We start from the raw sequence: 27818 nt of genomic DNA on the forward strand, positions 1-27818 counted from the left end.
GCTCCAGTACTGTATTTGCAAAAATGTTTTTTTTGGTAAAAATAAGTAATATTTTAATAATTCAGTATACAGCAAATGTCATTTTTGATGTGCTTCAAATATGAAATACACATTACCAGTTACTCTGGACTCGTACTTCATAAAAAAGACAAATGGACACTTTGTAATGTGTGAGGCACTACAGCCACATATTATTATGTACTCAGCACAAGGAATGTCTACAGCTGCTATGAACATAAAAATATACCAAGTAAAAGAACCTGAGTAAAAATTATGAAAACACTGGAATTACATGAATAATCATCAATGCATTAAGGAAACAAAACAGTACAAAAACAGCCAATATCAAATAGACATTTCAAATTCTATTTATAGAAACTATTTCTAGAAATCTCCAAATATATTTTATTCTTTATTCCATATAAAGCAAAAATCTATAATAACTTACTGTAAATATTACATCACTAAAATGACACAAGTAAAACTAGAACCAGATTGGATTTCTTTAAATAATGCATCAATCTGCATTTCATTAGTACCTTACTACAAGTTCATTGGTCAATAGAGATATGAATATGCAAAACTTGTATAAATATTTCAATAATACTAGGGAGGCTAGCTCCTACTGCAACACCAAACTTCATTTAACTTGTAATCTTATCTGCAGTGAATAATGCAGACTTAAAAAGTGTTTTTCAAACTCTCAATGACTAATAATTCAAGACAACAAGAAACACAACAGGAAATTTGTAAAGTACAACAATGATATTTAGCTGGTACTTTGATAAAGGAGATATGTTTGTACTCATTTCGCTAAACGTATCTGTGATAAAGATAGCCATCATTATTTGAATGGCAGTGCAGTTCAAACCCCTGGACAAACCATTACAGGATTCAAGTGTGATTCTTTAGTTCTGTATAATGGTAAGCCTATTCCAACAGCATTTCACCACTGTACTAGAATCTTCAACCTCCTGCATGACCCAGGATATAAACTAAGTGTGCTGCCAATCATCTGCCAAGCCATATGTGATTGCATCTGTTATATTTCATTGGTTTGGCATACAGTTGACTCCTGTCATTAGAAACTACAGACCAAGTTCACTATAGTTATACAGTAAATAAGTGCACCTGATGTAAATTTGCTTGTTCATATGAAAATAATGATTACAAACTCCACAATCTTAACAGTGATTTTTATCTTGCACACTTTTTGACTGCATGTGAAATTAAAAGAAACGTTATGAACTTTTAGGATGAAAGAGTACATATCTGGTAAACACTATGCAAACACCATTTATCTGTAGTTTCAAAAAGCAATATGTGATCTCTATCCTGATGGAATTGCACATCTCACTGTTAATCAAGTGTGCAAATTTTTCACACCAAGGATTAAGAAGCTTGATTTCAAATATGATTAGAAAAAAAAATCATGTTAATCTAGAAAATAAATTGCTGCTTTTTTTATGCCTTAAAAGCATGGAATGAGTTATAAATATAGTTATGATTGTCTGCACATATCAGTTCATTGTAGTGCAAAAAAAATATAAATCAACAGGTTTACTAATATTAAGCTGAATTGGGAAAAAAAATGTCTGATCAACAGAACTACTTAAATAGAACAAGGTACAAATCTATGTAATATAAATAAACATACAGAAAGCATGGAAAGTTAATTTGTTTGAACTAAGGATACAGCACCCCTCTTATTGTAACATACATGGTGATAGACAAATCAGAGTACATTTACTCAGCTTCAAACTAAAGGACATGTGACCCAAATGTACTGATGGTGATAAGTAACAAAGTCAACCAATGCAGAACACTGCTTACAGGGCATAAACAAATAAAATGAGTATGATTCAATTAGTTTGTTTCTTTAAAGCTTAGTACATTCTCTGAAGTGCAATATTTGTGCGAAGTTAATATTGTTTATTTTGCATAATTAGTGAAACTTATGACATTACTTAAACTGTTCTGGTATACGAACATCACTGAAGCACAAGAAATGTGGTGGTATGCCCTACACCAAGACAAGAATCATGGCTGTATACCATTATATACATATCCATAGATAGATTGCAATGAACAAATATTGCAAAGTTCATATACTGAGTACTAGTAGAGCATCTGTACAACAGTACCGAATCATACAATGCACCTGTTGGGATCAAATGTCATTAAATCATTTATTTTCAGTACCAGTAATAAAGATGAATCCAGTCTCAATGAATGGAAATTAATTTGGCAGACCAATCTTAAGCCTTCATCTGCACAATAAAAACATGAATGTTGCACATTGACCTGGGTGAAAAAACAAACTTCAAGGACAGTGTTTTTTTGTAATGAAGTTGAGATGAATGAACAAAAGTGGTGAAAGCTAAGTTAACTCTGAAGGCAGTTATAAATTTTGTCCTTTGTGACAATTTTGATTAAGTTGCTCATTCACATTTAAATGATCTATAATGGTTCATATTAGTGACAGACTGTATAAACAACTTCAAGCAGATGAGTTTTTCTCAAGTCAAGTAAAAATAACATTGGATTCTGGTTAATAATTCTTTAGAATAAAAAAACATTTCATGTGGCTGAAGATAGTTGTGATAGATTCAAGGTATTATTATATATAATTCATCAAACACACGTTACCCTGGAACTATAGATATCGCAGTCATCCTAGATGAGCTGATGAATTAGATCAAACGCACTATGTCTGTAAACAAAGACCATTGGCGTGGAAATCACAATGAAATTTCAAAATAACAAAACCTGGTACTGGGACATGACTTAACTTGGTTGAACTGAATAAAACCTAACCCAAGGACACGATGTTCAAACTGAAAAAAAATGGGCCAATGATTTAATTAGTAGGAATGTAAAATAAATATTAGAAAACTCCCTCTAATGGGTGGAATAATGAGTAACGTATGGGCACTTACAAAGACTGATGATTTGAGAGTATTATCCGGACGGATCTGAGTTGCAGATCAACATACAGTATTCAATAAAAATAACTTTAATAGACCTTGTACATCAACCCATTCATGTTCACTCACACTTTTTCAATAATGATTGACATATTCATTCATTCAAAGGAAGTAACCAATCAAAAAGTGATATCCTCATTTTGCATTCATGTCAACCCACGTAACTGCTTCAGTCTTTGTACTATGATTGTTTCTTCCTCAAGTTTGGCCAGTACATGGATACTGAATACCACAGCAGTAGACTGTAGTTTTAAGAGTCAGCTAATTTGACGTATCAATGCTTCACTCTATTTTGTTAGTCTAAAAATGCAATGTAAGGCGCTACAACACTCTGTCCTAGTGTTTTGTTCTAATACTTAGGGTTGCTATATTATTATAAGGCAAAAAGTCATCATCTGATGATGTAATTTCTCAATCTACCTCAAAGAATTCTCCATACTTAACATCAAATAGTAGTTTATAGTTGTCTGTATTCAATTACTGTATGTGGAAGTGAGAAAACTTCTCAAATATTATTATCAACTTCCACATACTCGAAATATTGGTTTATTGTCCCTTACTGTCGTTGTATTCTTTCAATCAGCTGTCTTGGTATGCCCAGGGATAGTAGTTTATCATAGGGTAGCCGGTCAAGCTGAGGTATAACTGAGATCATTTTCTGCCAGCAGATTTCTAATAACGTTGGTACATACAGCCATACCCTGTAAAGCTCTGCTGTCCTCTCATCCCCGTAGATTGATGTAACTCCTCCATGAATGTACATACAACCTGCCTGTAAAATAAATGCAGACAACTGTAAGTACATGAAATAAATTTGAGCACATCCCTAAAATTATGAAATAATTCATCAGAACAAAATAATTCATGAGAACACACTTATAATAACTACCCATAATTGTTTCTTGTCACCAGACAAGATAATTTCATCATATGACAAGTCATTGTCAATGACACGTCCCTGTTCTGTTCATATTTGAGTGACATATACATTCAAAGCAGATCATGACCGAAATGCACCTGCATATGTACAACACATTGTACTAAATCTGAACAAAATCCATCCATGCATGACTGAGATCCGGTTCCGGAATTGTGAAAATACGTGATTTTGATGCATTTTCGGCCTTAAAATGGCCATCATTCAGCTATTGTTAAGCGGATCATGAAACAAATGCACATATCTATTTGTGACATGATGTACCATGTGTGTGTGAAGTTTGAACTTGATCAATCCAGACATGTCTCGGATACGGATCCAGAACTGAATTCTTTAAAACAAAATGGCCGCCAGTCGGCCATTTCGAACTTGATCCGGGGAAAAAAAATTACGTGCATCAAGGTCTCATTATGTTTAATGTATGTACCAAATTTGAACAAAATCCGTCCATGCATAACTGAGATCCAGGTCCGAAATGGTGAAAATGTGCGATTTCAATGCATTTTCGGCCTTAAAGCGGCCGCCATTTGGCTATCGTTAATGAGATCATGAAACAAATGCACATACATATTTGTGACATGATGTACCTTGTGTGTGTGAAGTTTGAACTCGATCAATCCAGGCATGTCTCAGATACGGATCCAGAACTGAATTCTTTAAAACAAAATGGCCGCCAGTCAGCCATTTCAAACCCGATCCAAAAAAAAAAAAATGACGTGCATCAAGGTTCTATTATGTTTAATGTATGTACCAAATTTGAACAAAATCCGTCCATGCATAACTGAGATCCGGGTTCGGAATGGTGAAAAAATGCAATTTTGATGCATTTTCGGCCTTAAAATGGCCGCTATTCGGCTATCGTTAATCGGATCATGAAAAAAATGCATGTGCATATGTCCCATATAATGTGTGATGTATGAGTGAAGTTTGAACTTAATTGGCCCATGCATGTTCGAGATACAGGTGATCACAAACGCACAGATGCACGGACGCACACAGGGCAAAACATAAGTCCCCGTTTTCGGACTACGTCCGAACGGGGACTAAAAATGTCTGTGATTGGTTGCTATGGGACATTAATTCCATATTAGTATATAAGTTATTAAATATTAACCAAGTATGGTGGAGTGGGGTACAGGACTGAATGACACTAGCTCACCTAGGAAGGTGACATTGTACAGAATGTATGGAAACATGAGTATCCTGTTCACTGGTGAACAGATAATACCAGCAGCACAACACACCATAGTTTACTAGTCACATAGTCATCTTGATGTACATGTATTTGCAATTGAATTCCATGTTGTGTAGGCAGCAACAAGAAAAGTGAGAAGTGCAGTAGTGGACATGTTTTTACTTGAATCAATAGTAGGGCAATTGCTAGAGTGAGATGAAAAACGCTCAGTTTCTTCCAATTGTGCATGTGCATGCAGGTTTGGGTGTGGTTCCACAGATCCTGGGGTCATGTCTGTCCATCCCACATCTGAGGAATTTGTTGGAATGGATCATCAAAACTCCGGGCTTTTAGACACTTGATCGATAGCCATATGTGTTGTCTAGGTAGCCTCCATTTACATATACCTATCTTTGACATGTCTGCTCAGTGAAGTCTGGTTCAAACCATTCACAAACAAGAAACAGGTGGCAATAGTGACTTGAAAACTCATCCCCAATAGATTTTAGCATATGGAATGGAACTGTGTCAACTCTTGAGGTGTGACCACTGTGACAGAACATAAACATTGAAACCCTGCGCGGTGACAATGATTCGGTCCAATTGGGTTATGGGAGAAGAGGTGATCAAAGCGCATTGCTTTGACATGATTAATGTAAGTATCATAACACATAAACAAACTGAACAAAAGTCACCAAAACATCTCAGAAATGATCACTCTTGTCTTGGTTTGACTCGCACGATGAACTAGGATAAGCAGCAGTAAGAATAGCATCCAACATTGGGGAAGCTCTATGTTCTAGTTCTCCATGACCCACTTAATCACGGCGATGAGCATATGTGGCTAGGTCAGTTTGTTTATGCTTCCAACATAATTAGGTACTGGTTACTGTATCAAGAAGGCGTACTGACCATGGCAATAAAGACAATGAGTCTATCTTGTCAAGTGGTAGGACAAAGCTGATGTTGGCAATCAGTTGGTGGTGCTTGTACCATGGATTTAATAGTGAGTGCAGTAGGAGCGAATGAAGGCTGCTGGGCAAAGTGAGCTCTATAGATAACATGTGTATATACAAGCATATCAAAGAAATCTATATACCCTAAGAGTTTGAAAATGGTGCACTTCTGGTCAATGGTGGCACCATTCTGTTTGTTGTTTCACAAATTATGCAAAGGGAAATAAGCTCATCTAATGCCCACTCAGATTCTTTTCAGTCTTCACAAATTTAAAACACACAGAAAAACATCATAACGTGAGCAGGCATATGTATGGCATTCCGTGTGTACTAGAGGTCACATGGTCTATCAAACATAGCAGGCTTGGACCACAGATAACTGCTAGTGAGTTACCGATGTAGACTATTGTCTACTAGCGTGAACAAGCAACATACAGCACAAATTAGGATAGACGATGACATTGTATACTGCGCTTCCAGTTTGTTTGATGACGTAGATAGGGAATGAACTCCCTAATTGTTAGCACTCTTCCCTAACAACCAATCATAGTATACATTTTATAACACTATGTATATTAAGTTTCAACCACAGAGGGCACCAGTCCTTTTTTCAATCATATTTCTACATGTGTGATTCTAAGCAATCATCCTTGGATCCACTAAACTGATACATGTATGTTGGATGAGAATGTCTTTAATATGGACTTTAAAGTTTGGATTCGTCAAAAGTTACGAGTCTGCATCTTCATAACCGATCACTAAATACATATTTTTTATTACCATAAACCACTCACTATAAATATCAGGGTTCTCCACGGACCAATATAGAGTAGGGGGCCCTCACTCTATAATTTGAGATATTTATAAAAATAATATAATTATGAATGGTGTCAAAACTTTTCCCAAACATATTTGGTTGGTCAACTATATTTATACAGCATTGGTACATGGGAGGTCCCACACCACATTCCCCCACCTGTGTCCCATACTGAGGTCCCACACCACATTCCCCCACCTGTGTCCCATACTGAGGTCGCACACCACATTCCCCCACCTGGGTCCCATACTGAGGTCCCACACCACATTCTCCCACCTGTGTCCCATACTGAGGTCCCACACCACATTCTCCCACCTGGGTCCCATACTGAGGTCCCACACCACATTCCCCCACCTGGGTCCCATACTGAGGTCCCACACCACATTCCCCCACCTGGGTCCCATACTGAGGTCCCACACCACATTCCCCCACCTGGGTCCCAAACCACATTCCCCCACCTGGGATCCATGCTGGTGTCCCACACCACATTCCCCCACTGGTGTCCAACACGACATGTACAGCATGTATAAAATACAGTTTTTGTTTACATGAAATTCAAGAACTATCTACTTGCCATATTGTGAAAGGTTTGAACAAACAAAGATCTGGGGCAACACAACAAGAAAGATGTAGTACAAATTAAATGACTATACATATTATTAATAGAGTCCCTATGCAGGCTGGTACCAGTCATTTTTATTTTGTGTAAATATAAAATGCTTTCAAGTTGAGTACACATGCAAGAGGAATTTTTAAATAATTTAAGTGATCAATTTGAAATTCAAATTATAACGCTTACAATGTCAGTTTTTTTAGCATGAATATGAAATTTGATATGTGAAAGAAAAAATAAACAAGAGTAATCCCATTTCCAAGTGGGGCAAAAGCAAACAAAAAACGAATAAAGTTTTAAATTCATTAACAAATTGACACAATACGTGCTAATGTACCAGTACATTGCATTTTGGGTAGATTGCCAGCGATACAAGCGGAAACGTCAAGCAATAATACATTACGGATATCAAGGTCGCCATGAAGGTCGATGAAAGGTATGCGTTTTTGTTGGAAATAGGACATTTTTATAATTACACCAAACACTATAACAGGTTACAATATAAAACTGTTATATTGTACATGTAGTTGATGTATAAACATGTGGCACAGTTCACGATGTAAAAAAAATTGTCTCGTATACAAAATAGACCCTCCTCTTGAAACACATTTTGTTTTTTACTGAAAACTCCCAAGCTTCGTGAACATAATCACACAAGTTGCTCACAGCTAATGAAAACACATAGAAGACATTACGAGTGCTTATGAAGTTGAAAGCATAAATAAAGCCACAGTAAAGTATGATTTCAACTTACGGGTGTGATAGCCGCAGCATGGAAATAAACAGGTTCTGGAAGTCGGGCTCGGAGTCTTGACCATCTTAAATTGTCTAAAGTCAGTTTCCATATATCACCAAATATACGATGCTCATCATACCCGCCACAAATGTAAACATCTAAAATATGAATAATAATACTCATATATGAATATTTAATTATGACATACTGTATTACATTCATATACAGCAGTATACATAGATTTTCAGAAAGGCGCAATAAAGGAGAATGAGATTTTGAAGTCGTTATGTGCTTCAGACATTCAGTTAATATTTATTATTATAATATTTTTTCACAGGGTTGTTTCTGGTAATTTCTTAACTGTCCATTACTGACATTTCCACAGCTTTTTTTTACTGACACACTTAATCATGAATAGAAACCATCAAATTGTTCAGACAAACATTGATAAAGAAGTCGTAGAAATACGGTTGTATGATAATTCACTATCTGCAAAACAGTATGAAAGTGTGGTTCAGAATGTGAAAAAAAATGTTTTCACAGGTAAACATTGAGCAAATAAAAACAAAGTGTGTGTAGAGGTATTCTGAATATATAGCAGCATACAAATGAATATATAGCGGCATACAACTGAATATACAGTGATATACAAATGAATATATAGCAGCATACAACTTAATATATAGCAGCATACAAATGAATATATAGCGGCATACAACTGAATATACAGTGATATACAAATGAATATATAGCAGCATACAACTTAATATATAGCGGCATACAAATGAATATATAGCGGCATACAAATGAATATATAGCGGCATACAACTGAATATATAGCGGCATACAACTGAATATACAGTGGTATACAAATGAATATATAGCAGCATACAAATGAATAAATGAATATATATAGCGGCATACAACTGAATATACAGTGGTATACAAATGAATATATAGCAGCATACAAATGAATATATAGCAGCATACAACTTAATATATAGCAGCATACAACTTAATATATAGCAGCATACAACTTAATATATAGCGGTATACAACTGAATATATAGTGGTATACAACTGAATATATAGCGGTATACAACTGAATATATAGTGGTATACAACTGAATATATAGCAGCATACAACTGAATATATAGCAGCATACAACTTAATATATAGCAGCATACAACTTAATATATAGCGGTATACAACTGAATATACAGTGGTATACAAATGAATATATAGCAGCATACAACTTAATATATAGCAGCATACAACTTAATATATAGCGGTATACAACTGAATATATAGTGGTATACAACTGAATATATAGCGGTATGCAACTGAATATATAGTGTTATAAATTAGCAAAATATATGTATATGAACTAATTGTTTAAAAAACAAACAAGCAGCCTATCGGCTGAGATAGCTCCGCTGTTAGCAATGCACATTTCAATTAAAGAACTGAAGACATCATTAGAAAATGAACAATATGAATAGTATCAAAGCAATCAGACTTACAGTTTTTAACAAGAAGTCGAAAATATCACTTTTTACCAAAAAATTACAAAAATATTCACCAAAATAAATTAATTAGAGAATTGAAGATATCATCACAAAACGAACAAATCTGAGAGAGGTCCACATGTAGTACCTATATATGTAATATCAAAGCAATCGGACTTACAGTTTTCAACAAGAAGTCGAAAATATCACTTTTTACCAAAAATGACAAAAATATTCACCAAAATTAGAGAACTGAAGATATCATCACAAAATGAACAAATCTGAGAAAGGTCTACATGTAGTATCTATATATGTAATATCAAAGCAATTGAACTATTGGTTTTTAACAAGAAGTCGAAAATATCACTTTTTACCAAAAATGACAAAAATATTCACCAAAATTAGAGAATTGAAGATATCAACATGAAATGAACAAACCTAAGAGAGGTCTACCCAAGGTACATATACACCAAGTATCAAAGCATTCAGGCTTGTAGTTTTCAAGAAGAAGTCGAAAAAGTAAAACATTGACACGGACGACGACGGACGACGACGACGGACAATCACTCATATGATAAGCTCCGCTCGACAAAGTCGACAGCGGAGCTAAAAAGAAACATACCATTTCCTTGTTGAACACAACTGTGACACCGACGTGGTGGTGGAAAATAACCCATATATGAAGCCTTAGTCTGTATAATTTCCCAACGATTAGTTTCAAAATTAAAACTATGCACCTGAAAAAAAAGAGTTAAATACTATTATGTCCTTTAACATGTAATTTTTATAGAATTTGTATAAATGAACAACATGTTTATACAGCTAATACATTGTGAAAATCCCAAAGAAAGGAAGACACTACCATACACCCTGCCTCTTGCACCCTTGCATTCGTGCACCCTCCCTCCCGCACCCTTGCATTCGTGCACCCTGCCTCCCGCACCCTTGCATTCGTGCACCCTGCCTCCCACACCCTTGCATTCGTGCACCCTGCCTCCCACACCCTTGCATTCGTGCACCCTGCCTCCCACACCCTTGCATTCGTGCACCCTGCCTCCCACACCCTTGCATTCGTGCACCCTGCCTCCCACACCCTTGCATTCGTGCACCCTGCCTCCCACACCCTTGCATTCGTGCACCCTGCCTCCCACACCCTTGCATTCGTGCACCCTGCCTCCCACACCCTTGCATTCGTACACCCTGCCTCCCACACCCTTGCATTCATACACCCTGCCTCCCACACCCTTGCATTCATACACCCTGCCTCCCACACCCTTGCATTCATACACCCTGCCTCCCACACCCTTGCATTCATACACCCTGCCTCCCACACCCTTGCATTCATACACCCTGCCTCCCACACCCTTGCATTCATACACCCTGCCTCCCACACCCTTGCATTCATACACCCTGCCTCCCACACCCTTGCATTCATACACCCTGCCTCCCACACCCTTGCATTCATACACCCTGCCTCCCACACCCTTGCATTCATACACCCTGCCTCCCACACCCTTGCATTCATACACCCTGCCTCCCACACCCTTGCATTCATACACCCTGCCTCCCACACCCTTGCATTCATACACCCTGCCTCCCACACCCTTGCATTCATACACCCTGCCTCCCACACCCTTGCATTCATACACCCTGCCTCCCACACCCTTGCATTCATACACCCTGCCTCCCACACCCTTGCATTCATACACCCTGCCTCCCACACCCTTGCATTCATACACCCTGCCTCCCACACCCTTGCATTCATACACCCTGCCTCCCACACCCTTGCATTCATACACCCTGCCTCCCACACCCTTGCATTCATACACCCTGCCTCCCACACCCTTGCATTCATACACCCTGCCTCCCACACCCTTGCATTCATACACCCTGCCTCCCACACCCTTGCATTCATACACCCTGCCTCCCACACCCTTGCATTCATACACCCTGCCTCCCACACCCTTGCATTCATACACCCTGCCTCCCACACCCTTGCATTCATACACCCTGCCTCCCACACCCTTGCATTCATACACCCTGCCTCCCACACCCTTGCATTCATACACCCTGCCTCCCACACCCTTGCATTCATACACCCTGCCTCCCACACCCTTGCATTCATACACCCTGCCTCCCACACCCTTGCATTCATACACCCTGCCTCCCACACCCTTGCATTCATACACCCTGCCTCCCACACCCTTGCATTCATACACCCTGCCTCCCACACCCTTGCATTCATACACCCTGCCTCCCACACCCTTGCATTCATACACCCTGCCTCCCACACCCTTGCATTCATACACCCTGCCTCCCACACCCTTGCATTCATACACCCTGCCTCCCACACCCTTGCATTCATACACCCTGCCTCCCACACCCTTGCATTCATACACCCTGCCTCCCACACCCTTGCATTCATACACCCTGCCTCCCACACCCTTGCATTCACACACCCTGCCTCCCACACCCTTGTATTCACACACCCTGCCTCCCACACCCTTGTATTCACACACCCTGCCTCCCACACCCTTGTATTCACACACCCTCCCTCCCACACCCTTGTATTCACACACCCTCCCTCCCACACCCTTGTATTCACACACCCTCCCTCCCACACCCTTGTATTCACACACCCTGCCTCCCACACCCTTGTATTCACACACCCTGCCTCCCACACCCTTGTATTCACACACCCTGCCTCCCACACCCTTGTATTCACACACCCTGCCTCCCACACCCTTGTATTCATACACCCTGCCTCCCACACCCTTGTATTCATACACCCTGCCTCCCACACCCTTGTATTCATACACCCTGCCTCCCACACCCTTGTATTCATACACCCTGCCTCCCACACCCTTGTATTCATACACCCTGCCTCCCACACCCTTGTATTCATACACCCTGCCTCCCACACCCTTGTATTCATACACCCTGCCTCCCACACCCTTGTATTCATACACCCTGCCTCCTACACCCTCGTATTCATACACCCTGCCTCCCACACCCTTGTATTCATACACCCTGCCTACCACCCTCGTATTCACACACCCTTGTATTCTTACACTTATGTCCACCCAGTCTTTGTTTAGCAATATTAGCATTGTGTCTGAACACTCAATCGTCTCTTCAAACAGAGATTCAAATGCTTATTAATAAATAAATAATTAAATATACATGTATTCTTACTTTATCTAGTGGGTAAACACTCCATGATGTACCTCCTCCTAAAATATACAGTCGTTTACCATCTGTGGCCATTTCATGGCGATATCTTGGCTCCGGTATAGGAAGTTCACGGTTCAACAAGGTGCCTCTGGTTTTTATAAGTCTTTCAATTTCTGCTTCAGTGTCAAAGAGTCTTTCCCATTCTCTGGTCTGAAGATTGAGACGATGGACATCTGAGTTATACTGCCATCCTGTGGTGCCCCCTTGCACATACAAGCTACAATCAACTAAAGCAGTAGACTGAAAGATAAAAATAAAAAAGACATGAACATCACAAGATTTAAATTATTGTGCCATTAAAAAATTTTATACAATTTATGCAATTTACTTCAAATTATGATATCAGTATTTTTATTTTACTACCCCTAAAATATTCATCTTGGGTATGTGCTCTCTGGATTGTTTTGAATGTTAGTAATACAAGCTTAGAAAGAATTCCTGTACACTGATGGTACTGGAGGCATATGAAGTGACTCATATATCACTAATCTTAAAGATACACAATGTGAAAGCAATATGGTCCACAGAATTGAAGTTTATGATTTTAAAATATGCAAATTTATGCAAATTAGGTAATAAGCATGCACTGATTTCAACAAGAAACTAATCAGGTCTGCACATTGTCCTGAGCATCTATGTACCAAGGTTAATTGAATTGTGATTGTTGTGGAAAAGCTGAAAATTGGTTAATTATTAAGCATACTCGTTAATTACTATGCACATATTTAAAACCAAAACTCATCAGGTCTGCACAAGTTTTATTGACATGCAATTTGCATGAAATCAGCAGAACAGACATGACAGAGAAAGGTTTAAAGGGGACTACTTTGTATAAGATGACAAGGACAGTGAAGGGGTTAAAAGAGACTACTTTGTGGAAGTTGACCATGGAGGTGAAAGGGTTCAAGGGAATGACTTTGCAAAAGATGACATAATTAGAAAACCGTGACAAGGCAGAAGAAATTATCTGTTTGGCCAACAGAAAAACTGTATAGTGTATGTGTCAAATTTTGAGAAGGGAGCAATCCAGAAATTTTTTCTTCAACCTATATTATGGGTCATATATGTACATTGATAAGTTCACTAATCTAAATTATAATTTTTTTTATTGAAGAATTGTGCACTTTATGAATAGACTTCAGTGACAATGTGTCCACAATAATCTCAAACGTACATTGAGAATGTTGCTATTCAAAGTATATCTGACAGCAAGGCCAAGTTTTTTTTATAATACACAGTAATACTACAGTGGATTGTACAATGTTAAAATTGGCACCATATAGATTAAGATAATGGGTGGAGAGATCAGAATCTGACTGCAGGTCAGCTGTGAATGTCAGAACGGTAGCTGCTGCCCATACCACAGATAGACATCACTTACATGTATACTGTCTGGTTTTAAGAAACGATTAAGGTCAGTTAGTGTAGGTAACAGTTTCCATTATCTGGAAATCACTGAAGATACCTTGACCCAAATACAAATTTTACAGCAGAACAGAACATGCATCAACACATGTTGTCAGCAACTTGTCAATTGATATAAAAAAAAAATAAAAGTCATGTACATGTTGAAATAATACTAGTTCTAGTCGACAGAATTAACAAACATATTATGACAGATAAGTAATTTCCTTTCATATTTCCAACTAAGTAAAAACTATTATTAACCATAATTGCTATAAATATGAGATTATTTAATTTCTTAGTCAGTTACCAGCATGGAGAGGGAAGACGTAAGCCAATGTGATTTCACAATATTATTGAGCGGTATAGCTAATACATGTACACACAGAAATATGCATATGTAAACCCAAAAATACATTTATTATATGATGTTCCATTAATACACAGCTAAATTTGGTCACAAACATTCTTCTTTTATTTATGTAAGTGCTAATAATGCAGTAAATGGGGTACATGTACTGTTTTATCAACCAGATTAGGTATTTCATTACAAAAATTTGACGTTTAATTACTCTATTTCCTGAGATGATTACATAAAGTTTTTAAAAAAAGACCATTTTTTTTCATCTAATACTGGTATGTAATTCACTACTGGAGCAAAGGGAAATAATTTCCTGATATCAGGCAGATCAGAATGTTTCTTTTATTACAAGTTTGTTGAAAGCCCAAGAATAGATATATATTGTTAGTGACAGTATACATTTCTGTAAACCGTCTTCCCCAACATGGGAAGGGAAGGGGTGTGGACAAAAACTTTGCAGTATACTTAATACATTATTGATGATGATCACATACAGGCCATTATTTAACCTAACAACCCACAAATTAATTTCAGAATATACATTGCATTTCAATTTCCCTAATAAGCCAATATATTGGCCAAAATGAAACCAATTTATGGCCAATGTACATTATGTATGCATGGCAAGTAGCCACTCACACCTGAAATAACGAATTGATTGAGGTACATGTATGTACTCATGCTTGTCAATTCAAGGAAGGATTTACAGATACTAGATTCAAGATTTTTATAATATTTTCCTTATACTATTATAAAAGTGACAGTCATAAAAAGTCAAAACAGTTACAGACCTGGGAATCACAAAAGCCATCACGACATAAAGACTGGGTTGTAAAACTCATGCACCATGACATATAAGCATTGCAAAATCCCACTGACCAGTGTGTGGTTATTAATTAATAAACAAATGACAACACCAGTACTTTTTCTTCATTAAAAAGTCACATGAATATTTTAATTTTATTAACCCTCCACAAATTTCAATAAAAGCCACAACCATTCATAATAGTCTGAATAGAAAGTGTTTACATAGTTGGGGTATGAAAACCTGCAAGTTAACAAGTCGACTATTTGTTTAATAATAGCGGTAAATTACTATACATACAAGCATCCCAATTTACAGTTAAACTGCAGAGCATTTTAAAACATATTATAAATGGAGTTGACAATCTGATATGTATTTGGTTCATTAATTCACATCTCCAGGGACTAGACATGATCCATGTAGACATTTTGGTGTCAATTATACAGTCATCCGTTTGTTGTAATGCAAGACAGATACTTCCATACATAAGCCACTGTGCATAACAATTAATATCATCAATATACAAATATACATGGCCCCTGCCATGAGAAAACACAGGAAAATTTGATTTACACTCTTTTATTATAGTTTAAGATATATCAGTGTTCAACAGGACATTGATATCGGTGAACCACTTGATAGAATGATTCACTCAGTCTGTAGGCATCACAAGCTCCCACAGTTATTACAGTCTTACGCCACCAACTAGAAACGCGTACTCTGGTTATATCGTATATTTATTCCATATGGTCAATCGTTACGGAATCAAAACAAGTTAATACATCTCCAGAATATGGTTCTAAAATATACAAAACAAAATAGGGAAACTATAATAGTCGAAGTAAATCAAACAATTCTCATCATAAAATGTACAGTAAATTAAATATACATTTCTCTTAATATGTGCAGAAAGTCGAGCGATACAACCAATAAATATACAGCAAATAAAATATGTAACAATAAGTAACAATGCTAACTGAAATATTTGTCAACCATTTTGACCAGCCAAAGCACACATTGCACACCATGTGCTTTACAAAACGTGCAGCTGACCACATGTACGCAATGTGTTTGGGCACAAAAAATGGGTGGCAAATAATATAAATAACAAAACAATTTTCAAGAAATAAGTCTTAACAAATACTAGCGAATACTAACATTTACAGACTTGCAATAATAACCCAAAGTAAGAGTGATAAAATAGAGTTCATACGAGTACTCAAACTTGTAACAAATCACTGCCAATAATTTCATGCTGATGAAGCCAACAATGAAAAGAAAACCTTCCTTACCTCGTTTAGTGGCACCTTCCCGGACCGGTGTACAAATGTTAGCAAACCTAGCAAGTTTCAGAAAACCCAATGCGGCAGGGCAATTCAGAGCAGACACAGAGACGTCTTCACTCTTCAGAAGCACATGCTGAACTGAAGACAATAGCCTGCCTAGCCCAGAGTTCACCACAGGTCAAACAGGTGAAACAAAGGAATCTAACTATGTAATCAATAACCAATCAGAGGGGAGGTTTGCACAACTTACACACCGCCCCCGAAAGGCGCACGTCACGAGGAGCCTTTCTAAATTTAAAGTTGCAGAACCGACAACTAAATGAATCATGTACATGAAAAGAAAAAATCATTGTTCTGTTCAACAAAAGTTCATTGTTCTATTTTCTTCTTGTGATGTAGTCTTTTACTACGACGTGGCATCGAATGATCACATCCATCTACTTGTTCATGTATTTCCTTGGTGTCTTCTGCACCGATCTCTGCTGCTCTAGTTACTCCATCTTGTCTTTCCATCACAGTCTTGTGATCCATGTTGCCTTCCAATAAACAGAGCTTGCGCACATCTCTCCGTAAACATCCAGTGGAAGTCTTCACAAGAACATGACGAGTTGTACCAAATCGATCAGCAAAGGTCTGTTCGACTTTTCCCAAAGGCCATTCACCTCGAGGAATATTTTCATTGACAACAAGTACCAAATCACCAATGGATAGGTTCCTTTTCGGCCTGCACCATTTCTGCCTTTCTTGTAAAGTTGGCAAGTACTCACGTACCCACCGTTTCCAAAACTCAGTTGCAAGATGTTGAGTTTCGGTTCTTCTTCTGTGATGACCATTTTCTTCTATGATTTCACTCACCGACGTACAAGGATTTGGGCGTAGCAAAAGTAAATGGTTTGGTGTGAGTGGTTCAAGATCATCTGGATCATCAGATAAATGTGTTAGTGGTCGATTATTAAGAATCTTCTCCACTTCTGTAGTGAAAGTGAGTAGCGTTTCATCATCCACTAACCTGTTCCCTAATAAAGATCGAAGAATCTTTCTTATCGAACGAATCATCCGTTCCCAGACTCCACCTGCATGACTTGCTGCTGGTGGATTAAAATGCCATTGAATATTTCTTCCGCTAAGTTTACCGTTAATAAAAGCTTGGTTCCATTTAGCAAGCATCTGTTTCAGCTCAGTCTCGGCTCCCCGGAAATTGGTACCATTATCACTGTAGAGATGTGTAGGTGGTCCACGCCGACTAATAAATCTCCACACAGATTGTATAAAGGAATCTGTGGATAAATCATGGGCCACTTCGATATGAACAGCCCGAATGGCCAGGCAGGTGAACACGCATCCATATCGTTTAATGGTACCTCTTCTGTACTTAACATACAGTGGTCCAAAATAATCTATCCCGACATGGGAGAATGGTGGCTCACCTGGTGTCACTCTAGCTGCAGGAAGTGGAGCCATTTTTTGATTCCCGGGTTGTGCATTCCATCGACGACACTTAATACACCTACCAATCACACGCTTTACAGTAGCTAGTCCATGAACAATCCAGAACTTCTGTCGTATCTCTGACAACACTTGGTTTGGGCCAATATGTCCTTGTTGTTCATGGTAATGTTGAACGATCAACTCAGTCACATGATGATTGCGAGGTAATATAATTGGATGTCTAGCTTGCTGACTAATGGGTGCATTCACTAGTCGTCCTCCGACGTGTAGGACTCCATTTTTTAATTTAGGGTTTAACTTTCGCAGTGGACTGACATAACCTTCAGCATCAGGTTTCTCACTCAGAATCTTTTGCGGTGAAGCAAACTCTCTTGGAAATGAACTTCGTTGGACAATTCTGCAAATGTCAGTGGTAGCAATGGAAAGTTCATGAACTGTTAACGGGCCTATTTTCAATAAGGCAGATCTTCTCAAGTACATCTTAAACCGGATGAGCCATGCAACACTCACTTGTAATTTATACCAAGAGGAGTATTGATGGAGCAAACGACTCCAAACATCTGTACCCATTGTATTGCACTGGGTAATGGTTGTTGCTTGGACCTTCCTTCTCAGCTCTTTGTCGTCACGATCAATTTCTGGTAGGTCAGTAGGTTGGCCTGGCCATTCTGATTCAGGTTGCCATAGAAATGCCGCACCATGGAACCATGTGGTTATTGCTGCCTCATTAGAACCATTCAATTTTATTCCTCGTGATGCATGGTCTGCTGGATTGAACTCTGAACTGACGTGGTACCATTGTGATGGAGATGAAGCATCGTGAATAATCTGGAGGCGGTTAGAGACAAAGGTTTGGAATCGTGTTGCCATGTTGCGAATATATTGGATGACTATTGTTGAATCTGTCCAAAATAGGGTTCTCTGGATTGGGAGTTGAATTTCATCTTGAATTTGTCTGCTGACCTTAACTGCAACTGTAGCTGCTGTTAGTTCAAGCCTCGGTACTGTCATGGCTTTGAGCGGAGCGACCCTGGACTTTCCCATCAGCAAACTGCAATGAATTGTACCATTTGTATCTATCAGCCGCAGGTAAGATGCAACCCCATAACCTCCTAAGGAGGCATCAGAGAAATTATGGAGTTCCACTGTTTGTATTTGACTGAAACCAGATGGTTTGTAGCATCTAGGTATAGCTAGTGTCATCAAAGTAGGTAGTTTTTTCCTCCATTCTCTCCAATTCGACAGTTGATCTTCTGGTACCTTTTCATCCCATCCATATCCAACACGACATAATTCTTGTAAGATTCGTTTTGCCGGTAAAACAAAGGGGGCAGCGAATCCAAGTGGGTCGTAGACTGAAGCCAAGAATGATAACATCTCCCTGCGTGTCTCTTCTTTCAGTCTGTCGCCAATTCTGAAGTTAAAGGCATCCTTTTCAACATCCCATTGGATGCCAAGAGCTCTGTCAATCGGCAAGTTCTCCATATCTAGATTCATCACTGAAGAAGCACGCTCAGCTTCTGGGATCAGTGCTAAGATTTCCCGACAGTTGGATATCCATTTTGTTAGATGAAAACCTCCTTTAGCTAACATTTCAGGCAACAGTTTCACCAGTTCCTTGGCTTCTTCAACACTAGCAACAGACTTCAGACAATCATCGACGTAGAAGTTTCTATAAACAGTATCCACAATATGAGTGTCATAATTACTTCTGTTGTCATCTGCAGTTCTCTTCAGAGCATATGCTGCACAGCTTGGTGAAGATGTGGCACCAAATGGATGCACCAACATTTGATGATCGGCTGGATCTTTAGATAAATCTCCTTCCGGCCACCATAAGAATCTTAGTGCATCGCAGTCCGCCTTCTTCACCTTAACTTGATGGAACATTTGCTTGATGTCAGCGACAATGGCAACTGGCTCTTTTCGAAATTGAAGAAGTACTCCCACAAGGGTATTATTTAGATCAGGACCTTGCAGAAGCTGATCATTAAGAGATGTGCCTTGGTATTTGGCAGCGCAGTCAAAAACAACTCTCACCTTCTCTGGTTTATTCGAGTGGATTACTGGATGATGAGGTAAATACCAAGTAGAGCCAGACTTCGTTGCTGATGAATCCACATTGGGCATTCTTCTTGCATGACCCTGGGAGATGTAACCATCCAATGTGTCTTTATATTTCTTCATAAGTGCAGGATCTTTCAATAGACGCCTCTTCAGTAGCTTCAACCTCTTTAGAGCAGACCATTTGTTGTTGGGTAAGCAGGGATCATCATATCGCCAAGGAAGAGCCAGCTGGTAGTGACCCTCAATCAGACAAACTGAACTGTCCATGATCGCCTTTGCTCTTCTATCTTCCAGCGACATACATGCCTTGGTATCAAACAAGGACTCTGTGAAATCTGCATTGTACATGCGATGAAGCTGAGAAGTTATAGGTTCGAGACACTGAATTGGGGAATCAGAGTCCAAGACTTGGTCAACATTAATAAAATTGATGCTGTTACCTCCACGCTTCTTTCTGCCCATTGGTCCAATGAATGTCCAACCAAGTAGTGTTCGAATACCATATGGTTGCTTCCTTTCACCACGACGCTCCTCAAGAACCCAATGTGCCTCGGGGACATCGTTCCCAATGAGGAGAGTAACATCTTTAACTTCTATCTCTGGCAATTCTATATCATTCAGGTGAGACCATCCTTTTATATCCAACTTGGTCGGAATACTGTCAGCTGCTATCGGTAATCTATCCGTTGTCCAAACTTTATCCAGTCGCACACCATTGACCAAATTCAGACCTCTTACATCCATCTGTAATTCATGACCATTAATCTGCCTCTCTGCATTCAGTGTGGACAATGTGTAATTGACAGGTTTACCTGTAATGCCTAATTTATCAGCAAGGCTGTAAAGACAGATAGACGAATCAGAACCACTGTCAAGAAATGCATAGGTTTCAATCTCTTGGCCTCCATCTACCCCACTGACACGAACAGGAATCACCTGCAAACTTATGCGTGGTTGATTGGTTTGTGTAGCACTACATTGCGCCTTGCTTCCAATGACATTACTATGTCTCTCATTTTGAGCTGTGGCGGGAGCTTTCAGATTACTATTGCTGAATGTCTTGGGAGTTGCAGATGTTTGATATGCTGAGTCTGATGTTGCAGGATGAAGCAAAGGATGATGTCTTTTACCACAGCCTACGATAGGGCAAATACGGCCACTTCTACAATTCCTAGCCAAGTGAGGAGGTCTTGCTTCTAGGCAACAGTCACAGAGCCTGTGTTCCCTGATGAAGTCTTTTCTCTCTTGGAACGGTTTGAACGTAAATTTTCGACAATATTCAAATGCATGGCTACCACTGCAAAACAGACAACCTCTCCTGCCATTAACTTCGATCATGGAAGTATCATCAGCACCAACATCATTGGAGGCAAACTTGGAAGGACGATTTATGGGAGGCGTGTCAGCTACATGTGTAGCCAATGTAGTAGCTTTACTTGGCTTTTGTCTTGATCTGGCATTTGAATCTTTTTCTCCATCAGGCTTAGATCCTACCAATTTACCAAATCTTGTATTTGCAATTGCTGATCTGTTCTCCAGAAAGTGGGTAAGGTGCAGGAATTCAGGTTCAGTGCCCACACTGATCAACTTGCCAGCTTGCTTGGCCCAATCTGATTGCAAGTATGATGGTAACCGCCTAACCACCTTTTCCAGGGTATCCATTGAATTGATGTCAGCATGGAAATTCATTTGCTCAGAACTGAGGTGGCAATTCTTCATATCACGAGCCAATTTCTGAAGCTTATCCACTTCATATGCCTTTATCTGAGGGCCTTTCACCACTTTGTCAATTGTAGCATGCACTATGACGTGTTTCTGACCAAAGCTTGTAGAAAGGATCTTTCGGGCTTCTGTATATCCTCGCTCTGGAGGGAGAATTACACAGCTTCTGATTGCTTCCTTAGCAGCTCCAGTACAGTGTTGGATAAGATATGATAGTTTGACAGTATCATCCTTGACTAATTGTTCTATGTTCACCTCAAAGTTTTTGATAAAGGTTGGATATGCGACTGGGTCACCATCGAAGGTATGAAACTCGTGTTTTGGTAGACTCAAGTTAATGGCTAATGCTTTGGTAGTCTCCAGCTGATTCTGCACAATGCATTCCATTGTCTTCTGTTGACTTTCTAACAGTTTCTGTAATTGGAACGTTTCAGAGAGAGCAGCACCATTACCTGACTTCTTAGTGGTCATCTGCTTCCCTATAGGCCCTCCTCTGTCATCACGATATTGTTTGCTGGTACCATGTGCATTATCAACAAAGCTTGTATGTTGTGGACTTGACGCCCCTGTAGTCCTGAATTGACTATTGGCTGGACTACACGACGGTATATACGATTGGAAATAATTGCTCATCATTTCTTGTTGGGTCTGCCTCTGCAAACCAGGGAGTATATCAGACTTCTGGTCAGATTCATTTTCTTCATCTATAAAGTCTACTTCTACCTTGGCTTGTTTCACCCGATTTTGAGCTTGCATAATTTCCATTTCTGCTTCCTGCTGCTCCCTCTCTTGACGTATCAGAAGCAGACGTTTTTCTGTTTCTTCTCGAAGCTGCAACACTTTTATGCGTTGCTTTATCTGTTTTTCAACTTTGAGTTGGTCCAACTCACACCGGGCTAAAGCGAGTTTCCTCCTTGCTTCCCTAGACACACGACTCGTCTTTGTATTGGAGTTAGAACCTATTCTACCATCCTCAATATCCACATCCAAAAATTCTTTCTTGCCAGTATCCCATGGATTTGTCTTGTTTTCTTGTGGGAGTTGAGGCCAAGATGAAGTGTGAGAATCTACCGACGCATTTGGTTCTGTGGTTAGAGTTGGCATGTGGACTTTCCTTTCCAAGAGAAATCCATGTTCCAATGCGTCTTCCATATGGTCGTCAATCCTTTCCTTTGGGCCAGGAGACTCCATTGTTTGGAATACCCATTCTCTGTGTCTCTGATCAAAATACTCCTTTCTTTCAAGCTCAACCTCGTATTCACTTTCGACAGCACCTCTTGCCATTGGAGGTAGACACTGCATATATTCACGACAAGTTTTTTTATACGAGTTGAATATTTTCTCAAGAGCACATCTTTTCTTGCTTACTTCTTGGTATGCTGCTTTTGTGGACATCATACTGTCTATCTCAGTGTAGACTCTGGTAAGATGACCGCCATATGAAGCTGTTGATTTCTTCAAACGATGTATCTTATCAAGTTGCATACTGGCTCGGTCCAGGTCGAATAACGTGTCCCTTTTTTGCGAATATCCTTGATTCAGACTCATTTCCCTGTCTTGCACGGGTTTATGATCTAGGATATGACATTCACAGCACGATATTCACTTGACTGACCGCAGTATTACCAGTATGTACAAGGTATGAAGGCAACACAAAATTATGATCTTCAGCGAAGGTTAAACGAGAACTATGTAGGCATCACAAGCTCCCACAGGTATTACAGTCTTACGCCACCAACTAGAAACGCGTACTCTGGTTATATCGTATATTTATTCCATATGGTCAATCGTTACGGAATCAAAACAAGTTAATACATCTCCAGAATATGGTTCTAAAATATACAAAACAAAATAGGGAAACTATAATAGTCGAAGTAAATCAAACAATTCTCATCATAAAATGTACAGTAAATTAAATATACATTTCTCTTAATATGTGCAGAAAGTCGAGCGATACAACCAATAAATATACGGCAAATAAAATATGTAACAATAAGTAACAATGCTAACTGAAATATTTGTCAACCATTTTGACCAGCCAAAGCACACATTGCACACCATGTGCTTTACAAAACGTGCAGCTGACCACATGTACGCAATGTGTTTGGGCACAAAAAATGGGTGGCAAATAATATAAATAACAAAACAATTTTCAAGAAATAAGTCTTAACAAATACTAGCGAATACTAACATTTACAGACTTGCAATAATAACCCAAAGTAAGAGTGATAAAATAGAGTTCATATGAGTACTCAAACTTGTAACAAATCACTGCCAATAATTTCATGCTGATGAAGCCAACAATGAAAAGAAAACCTTCCTTACCTCGTTTAGTGGCACCTTCCCGGACCGGTGTACAAATGTTAGCAAACCTAGCAAGTTTCAGAAAACCCAATGCGGCAGGGCAATTCAGAGCAGACACAGAGACGTCTTCACTCTTCAGAAGCACATGCTGAACTGAAGACAATAGCCTGCCTAGCCCAGAGTTCACCACAGGTCAAACAGGTGAAACAAAGGAATCTAACTATGTAATCAATAACCAATCAGAGGGGAGGTTTGCACAACTTACACAGTCATTAGTCATCATAGTTTTTAATATAATATCCTGAATGGAGTGTCATTGTAATACCTGTCATGGCCATGCAGATGATAAATTCAGATGCTAATATTATCTGCATGTACATGTACATCTCACGGTCATAATATGGTAATAATTAGATATGCATATGTAAGGTTAGGAAAAAACAAGATTACTCTACCATAAAAGTTAAATCATTAGGCAACAGTCACAATGTCCCATCTACAACACTTAAGCTCTATTCTAGAAGTGAACTTTATTAGTAACAGTCACAATACCCCATCTACAACACTTACAGCTCTATTCTAGAAGTGAACTTTATTAGCAACAGTCACAATACCCCATCTACAACACTTACTGCCTTATTCTAGAAGTGAACTTTATTAGTAACAGTCACAATACCCCATCTACAACACTTACTGCCTTATTCTAGAAGTGAACTTTATTAGCAACAGTCACAATACCCCATCTACAACACTTACTACCCTATTCTAGAAGTGAACTTTATTAGCAACAGTCACAATACCCCATCTACAACACTTACAGCTCTATTCTAGAAGTGAACTTTATTAGTAACAGTCACAATACCCCATCTACAACACTTACAGCTCTATTCTAGAAGTGAACTTTATTCGTAACAGTCACAATACCCCATCTACAACACTTACTGTCTTATTCTAGAAGTGAACTTTATTAGTAACAGTCACAATACCCCATCTACAACACTTACTGCCTTATTCTAGAAGTGAACTTTATTAGTAACAGTCACAATACCCCATCTACAACACTTACAGCTCTATTCTAGAAGTGAACTTTATTAGTAACAGTCACAATACCCCATCTACAACACTTACAGCTCTATTCTAGAAGTGAACTTTATTAGCAACAGTCACAATACCCCATCTACAACACTTACTGTCCTTACATACAAGTGAAATTAGGCAACAGTCGAATTGCTTCATTTGCACTGCCTTGGGCGAAAATCAGTATATCTAACTGCAATAATTAACTTCGCCCAGCACATCATGTGGCGAAGATTACCCAATTACGGAAGGGCATGGTTCTATTACAATATACCTTAAAGCCAGACTCAAACTTACTGACGTGTCCATGTATGAACACATGGAGAAAATTTGCATGTGCATTAAAGGTTTGAAAAGATAAATGTATGGGCTTTAAACAAAAATTTTAGTTATTAAGGACACTGCTTAATACAAATACTTTAAAAGGTTATTTAGAAAACATTATTATAGTTTCCTAATAAGGTACATACTCCTGTAGTTTTCAATGCTAAAATATATTGACTTATCAATCAGTCAAACTTTACGAGAGCAGTCAGACAGTAAACGCCAAACATGAGGAGACGTATCTGTGACATGGTATTTGTAATGCACATAGTGGGAAAACAACACTGTTGGCAAAGCGGTAATATATCTAAAGCTGTGTCTGAAATTTTAATGTAGCCACTGGACATGATATGTTTGCAATATGGATCCATTACAAATGTTGCAGTTCAATTCAATATCACAAGATAATCAAACATAATACTGGCTGGTCCAAGTCTTTCAATAACATATTCATTTATGATGTTTTATCAGTCTGCTCAGTGAGTCAATATTTAGTCAAATAACAGTCTCTCTGCGTGAATGAACAGACCAGGTCATCTAAGTGCTAAATAAAATGTATTAATTCTAATCTAAATTATTTGTGTTTTTTGAAGCAATCAGAAATGAAATGATGATCATGTGAATTTTGAACTTCCTGTGTGAACACATTGGATATCCTGCAATATGAAATACACCACTTTGGAATTATCAGAGCTTGTGGTCGTGTATGGAAAATAATACTTGGTTAGAAATGTTTGATGAAAATCACTTTTCTGTTGGAACCTTTCCCATGATGCAAGGGTGTAAAGATGCACATATTTGTATACGACATACTGAAACTTATACTAAATCCATTCTAGATTACCCCAGTGAGTTATACTGACATTGTGAGGTGAACTAAAACCTAAGTTGCTTGGCTTGACTAGCCTGAAGGGAGACAAATTGTCATTCATGCACAACGATTCTGTCCAGGATAAGAAAGTGTGAAGAGACTGTGAGAATGCACCCAATTACAAGAATCTGTATAATAAGGCTAACTGGATGTGACAAATAATGTTTACGAAGGGACAGATAGTTTCTTTAGTGTGATGCAGTTTAACTGCATGGTCTAAAACTTGTGATGTGATGTTTCCATGTAAACAATCATAGTACTAAACATAGCTTTGGTCATAGTATGAGAAGGTGTTAAGTGGAGGAACAAAGGGTGTTGATCCTCAAGCACAAATGTACCGGGTATTAAATACAAATGAAGTAACACTGAAAAACACAGAGGCAGAAAAATAAAAGTCAATATTGAAATTTACTGAGAATCGAGTACATCCATTTGATATATGCATGAACGGGGGATGTTCGAAGCTGAAGCAATTATTGAAAAACACAAAGAGTGTGAGCTGTCGAGATATACGATTCTGAAGGGAATGAAAGTCAACACTATACGCATGCAGACAAGCGTATATGTCATTGACTAGGGATTTTCTTTGTGACACACAGCAATCTAGCATACTGACAAAAACGTGACATTTTGATCTACATGGATTGATTGGATGATCTTCAAATTAGTCTTGTGTTAAGCCAGCTGAGTTGACATCACACGCAGACTGCTTGAGAGTTATCTACAATCAGAATTGTCGTTTGTTAAAAGTATCATCTTCTGAGTCATTTACAAATATAGCTGTCACATAATGGAGTGAATGTCCATACACTGACATCCGTTACAGAATCATTACGTCTGTGATAGTTGGTAATCTTCTTATCATTTTGACATTAATCTGCATACTAGTTTTTATGTAATTTTACACAAAATAAACTGCAGCTTTATATATGGTTGTATTGTTGCCTGCTGATACACTTTTTTCCCATTGAATTGGGGATGTTTATGGAGACTTTCAGCAGGTGTTAAAGTCGACACATGGACAGAATTTAAATTCCATAATTTTCCTGACAAAATCTTGTAATATTTTTGTACATTTATTTTTCTAAATTTGAAGAGAAATTTAGGAGCAAACAAACATAATATATTACTGGCTAAATAAATGCCTTGACCAACACTTCTGAAAAAATGTTGATGTTGACACTC

At 38.5% G+C, this 27818-nt stretch overlaps 2 protein-coding genes across 2 annotated transcripts in view; both read right to left on the minus strand.

Annotated features, from left to right (window-relative positions):
- Positions 1-160: 160 nt before the first annotated feature.
- Positions 161-27818, minus strand: part of LOC100366574 (kelch domain-containing protein 10-like) — a 79253-nt gene continuing 51595 nt past the window's right edge. Inside the window, exons 4-7 of the mRNA XM_002741153.4 lie at positions 12925-13203; positions 10352-10466; positions 8239-8378; positions 161-3759 (exon numbers count right to left, since the gene is read on the minus strand). Of these exons, the coding sequence (XP_002741199.1) occupies positions 3544-3759; positions 8239-8378; positions 10352-10466; positions 12925-13203 (750 nt within the window). The 3' untranslated portion in view covers positions 161-3543. The remainder of the gene's footprint in view (positions 3760-8238; positions 8379-10351; positions 10467-12924; positions 13204-27818) is intronic.
- On the minus strand, positions 15649-23605 carry LOC146747867 (uncharacterized). The gene is made up of 2 exons (XM_085496622.1): positions 16826-23605; positions 15649-16332 (listed from the first exon to the last, which is right to left on the minus strand). The coding sequence occupies exon 1, from the start codon at positions 23603-23605 to the stop codon at positions 17189-17191; it is 6417 nt and encodes a 2138-aa protein (XP_085352748.1). The 3' UTR covers positions 15649-16332; positions 16826-17188.

This window comes from Saccoglossus kowalevskii, chromosome 3 (genome assembly GCF_978046115.1).
Source record: "Saccoglossus kowalevskii chromosome 3, keSacKowa6.1, whole genome shotgun sequence".
Lineage (NCBI taxonomy): Eukaryota > Metazoa > Hemichordata > Enteropneusta > Harrimaniidae > Saccoglossus > Saccoglossus kowalevskii.

Coding starts and splice junctions, on each gene's coding strand:
- LOC146747867 (XM_085496622.1), bottom strand. CDS start 23,605: ATGAGTCTGAATCAAGGATATTCGCAAAAAAGGGACACGTTATTCGAC.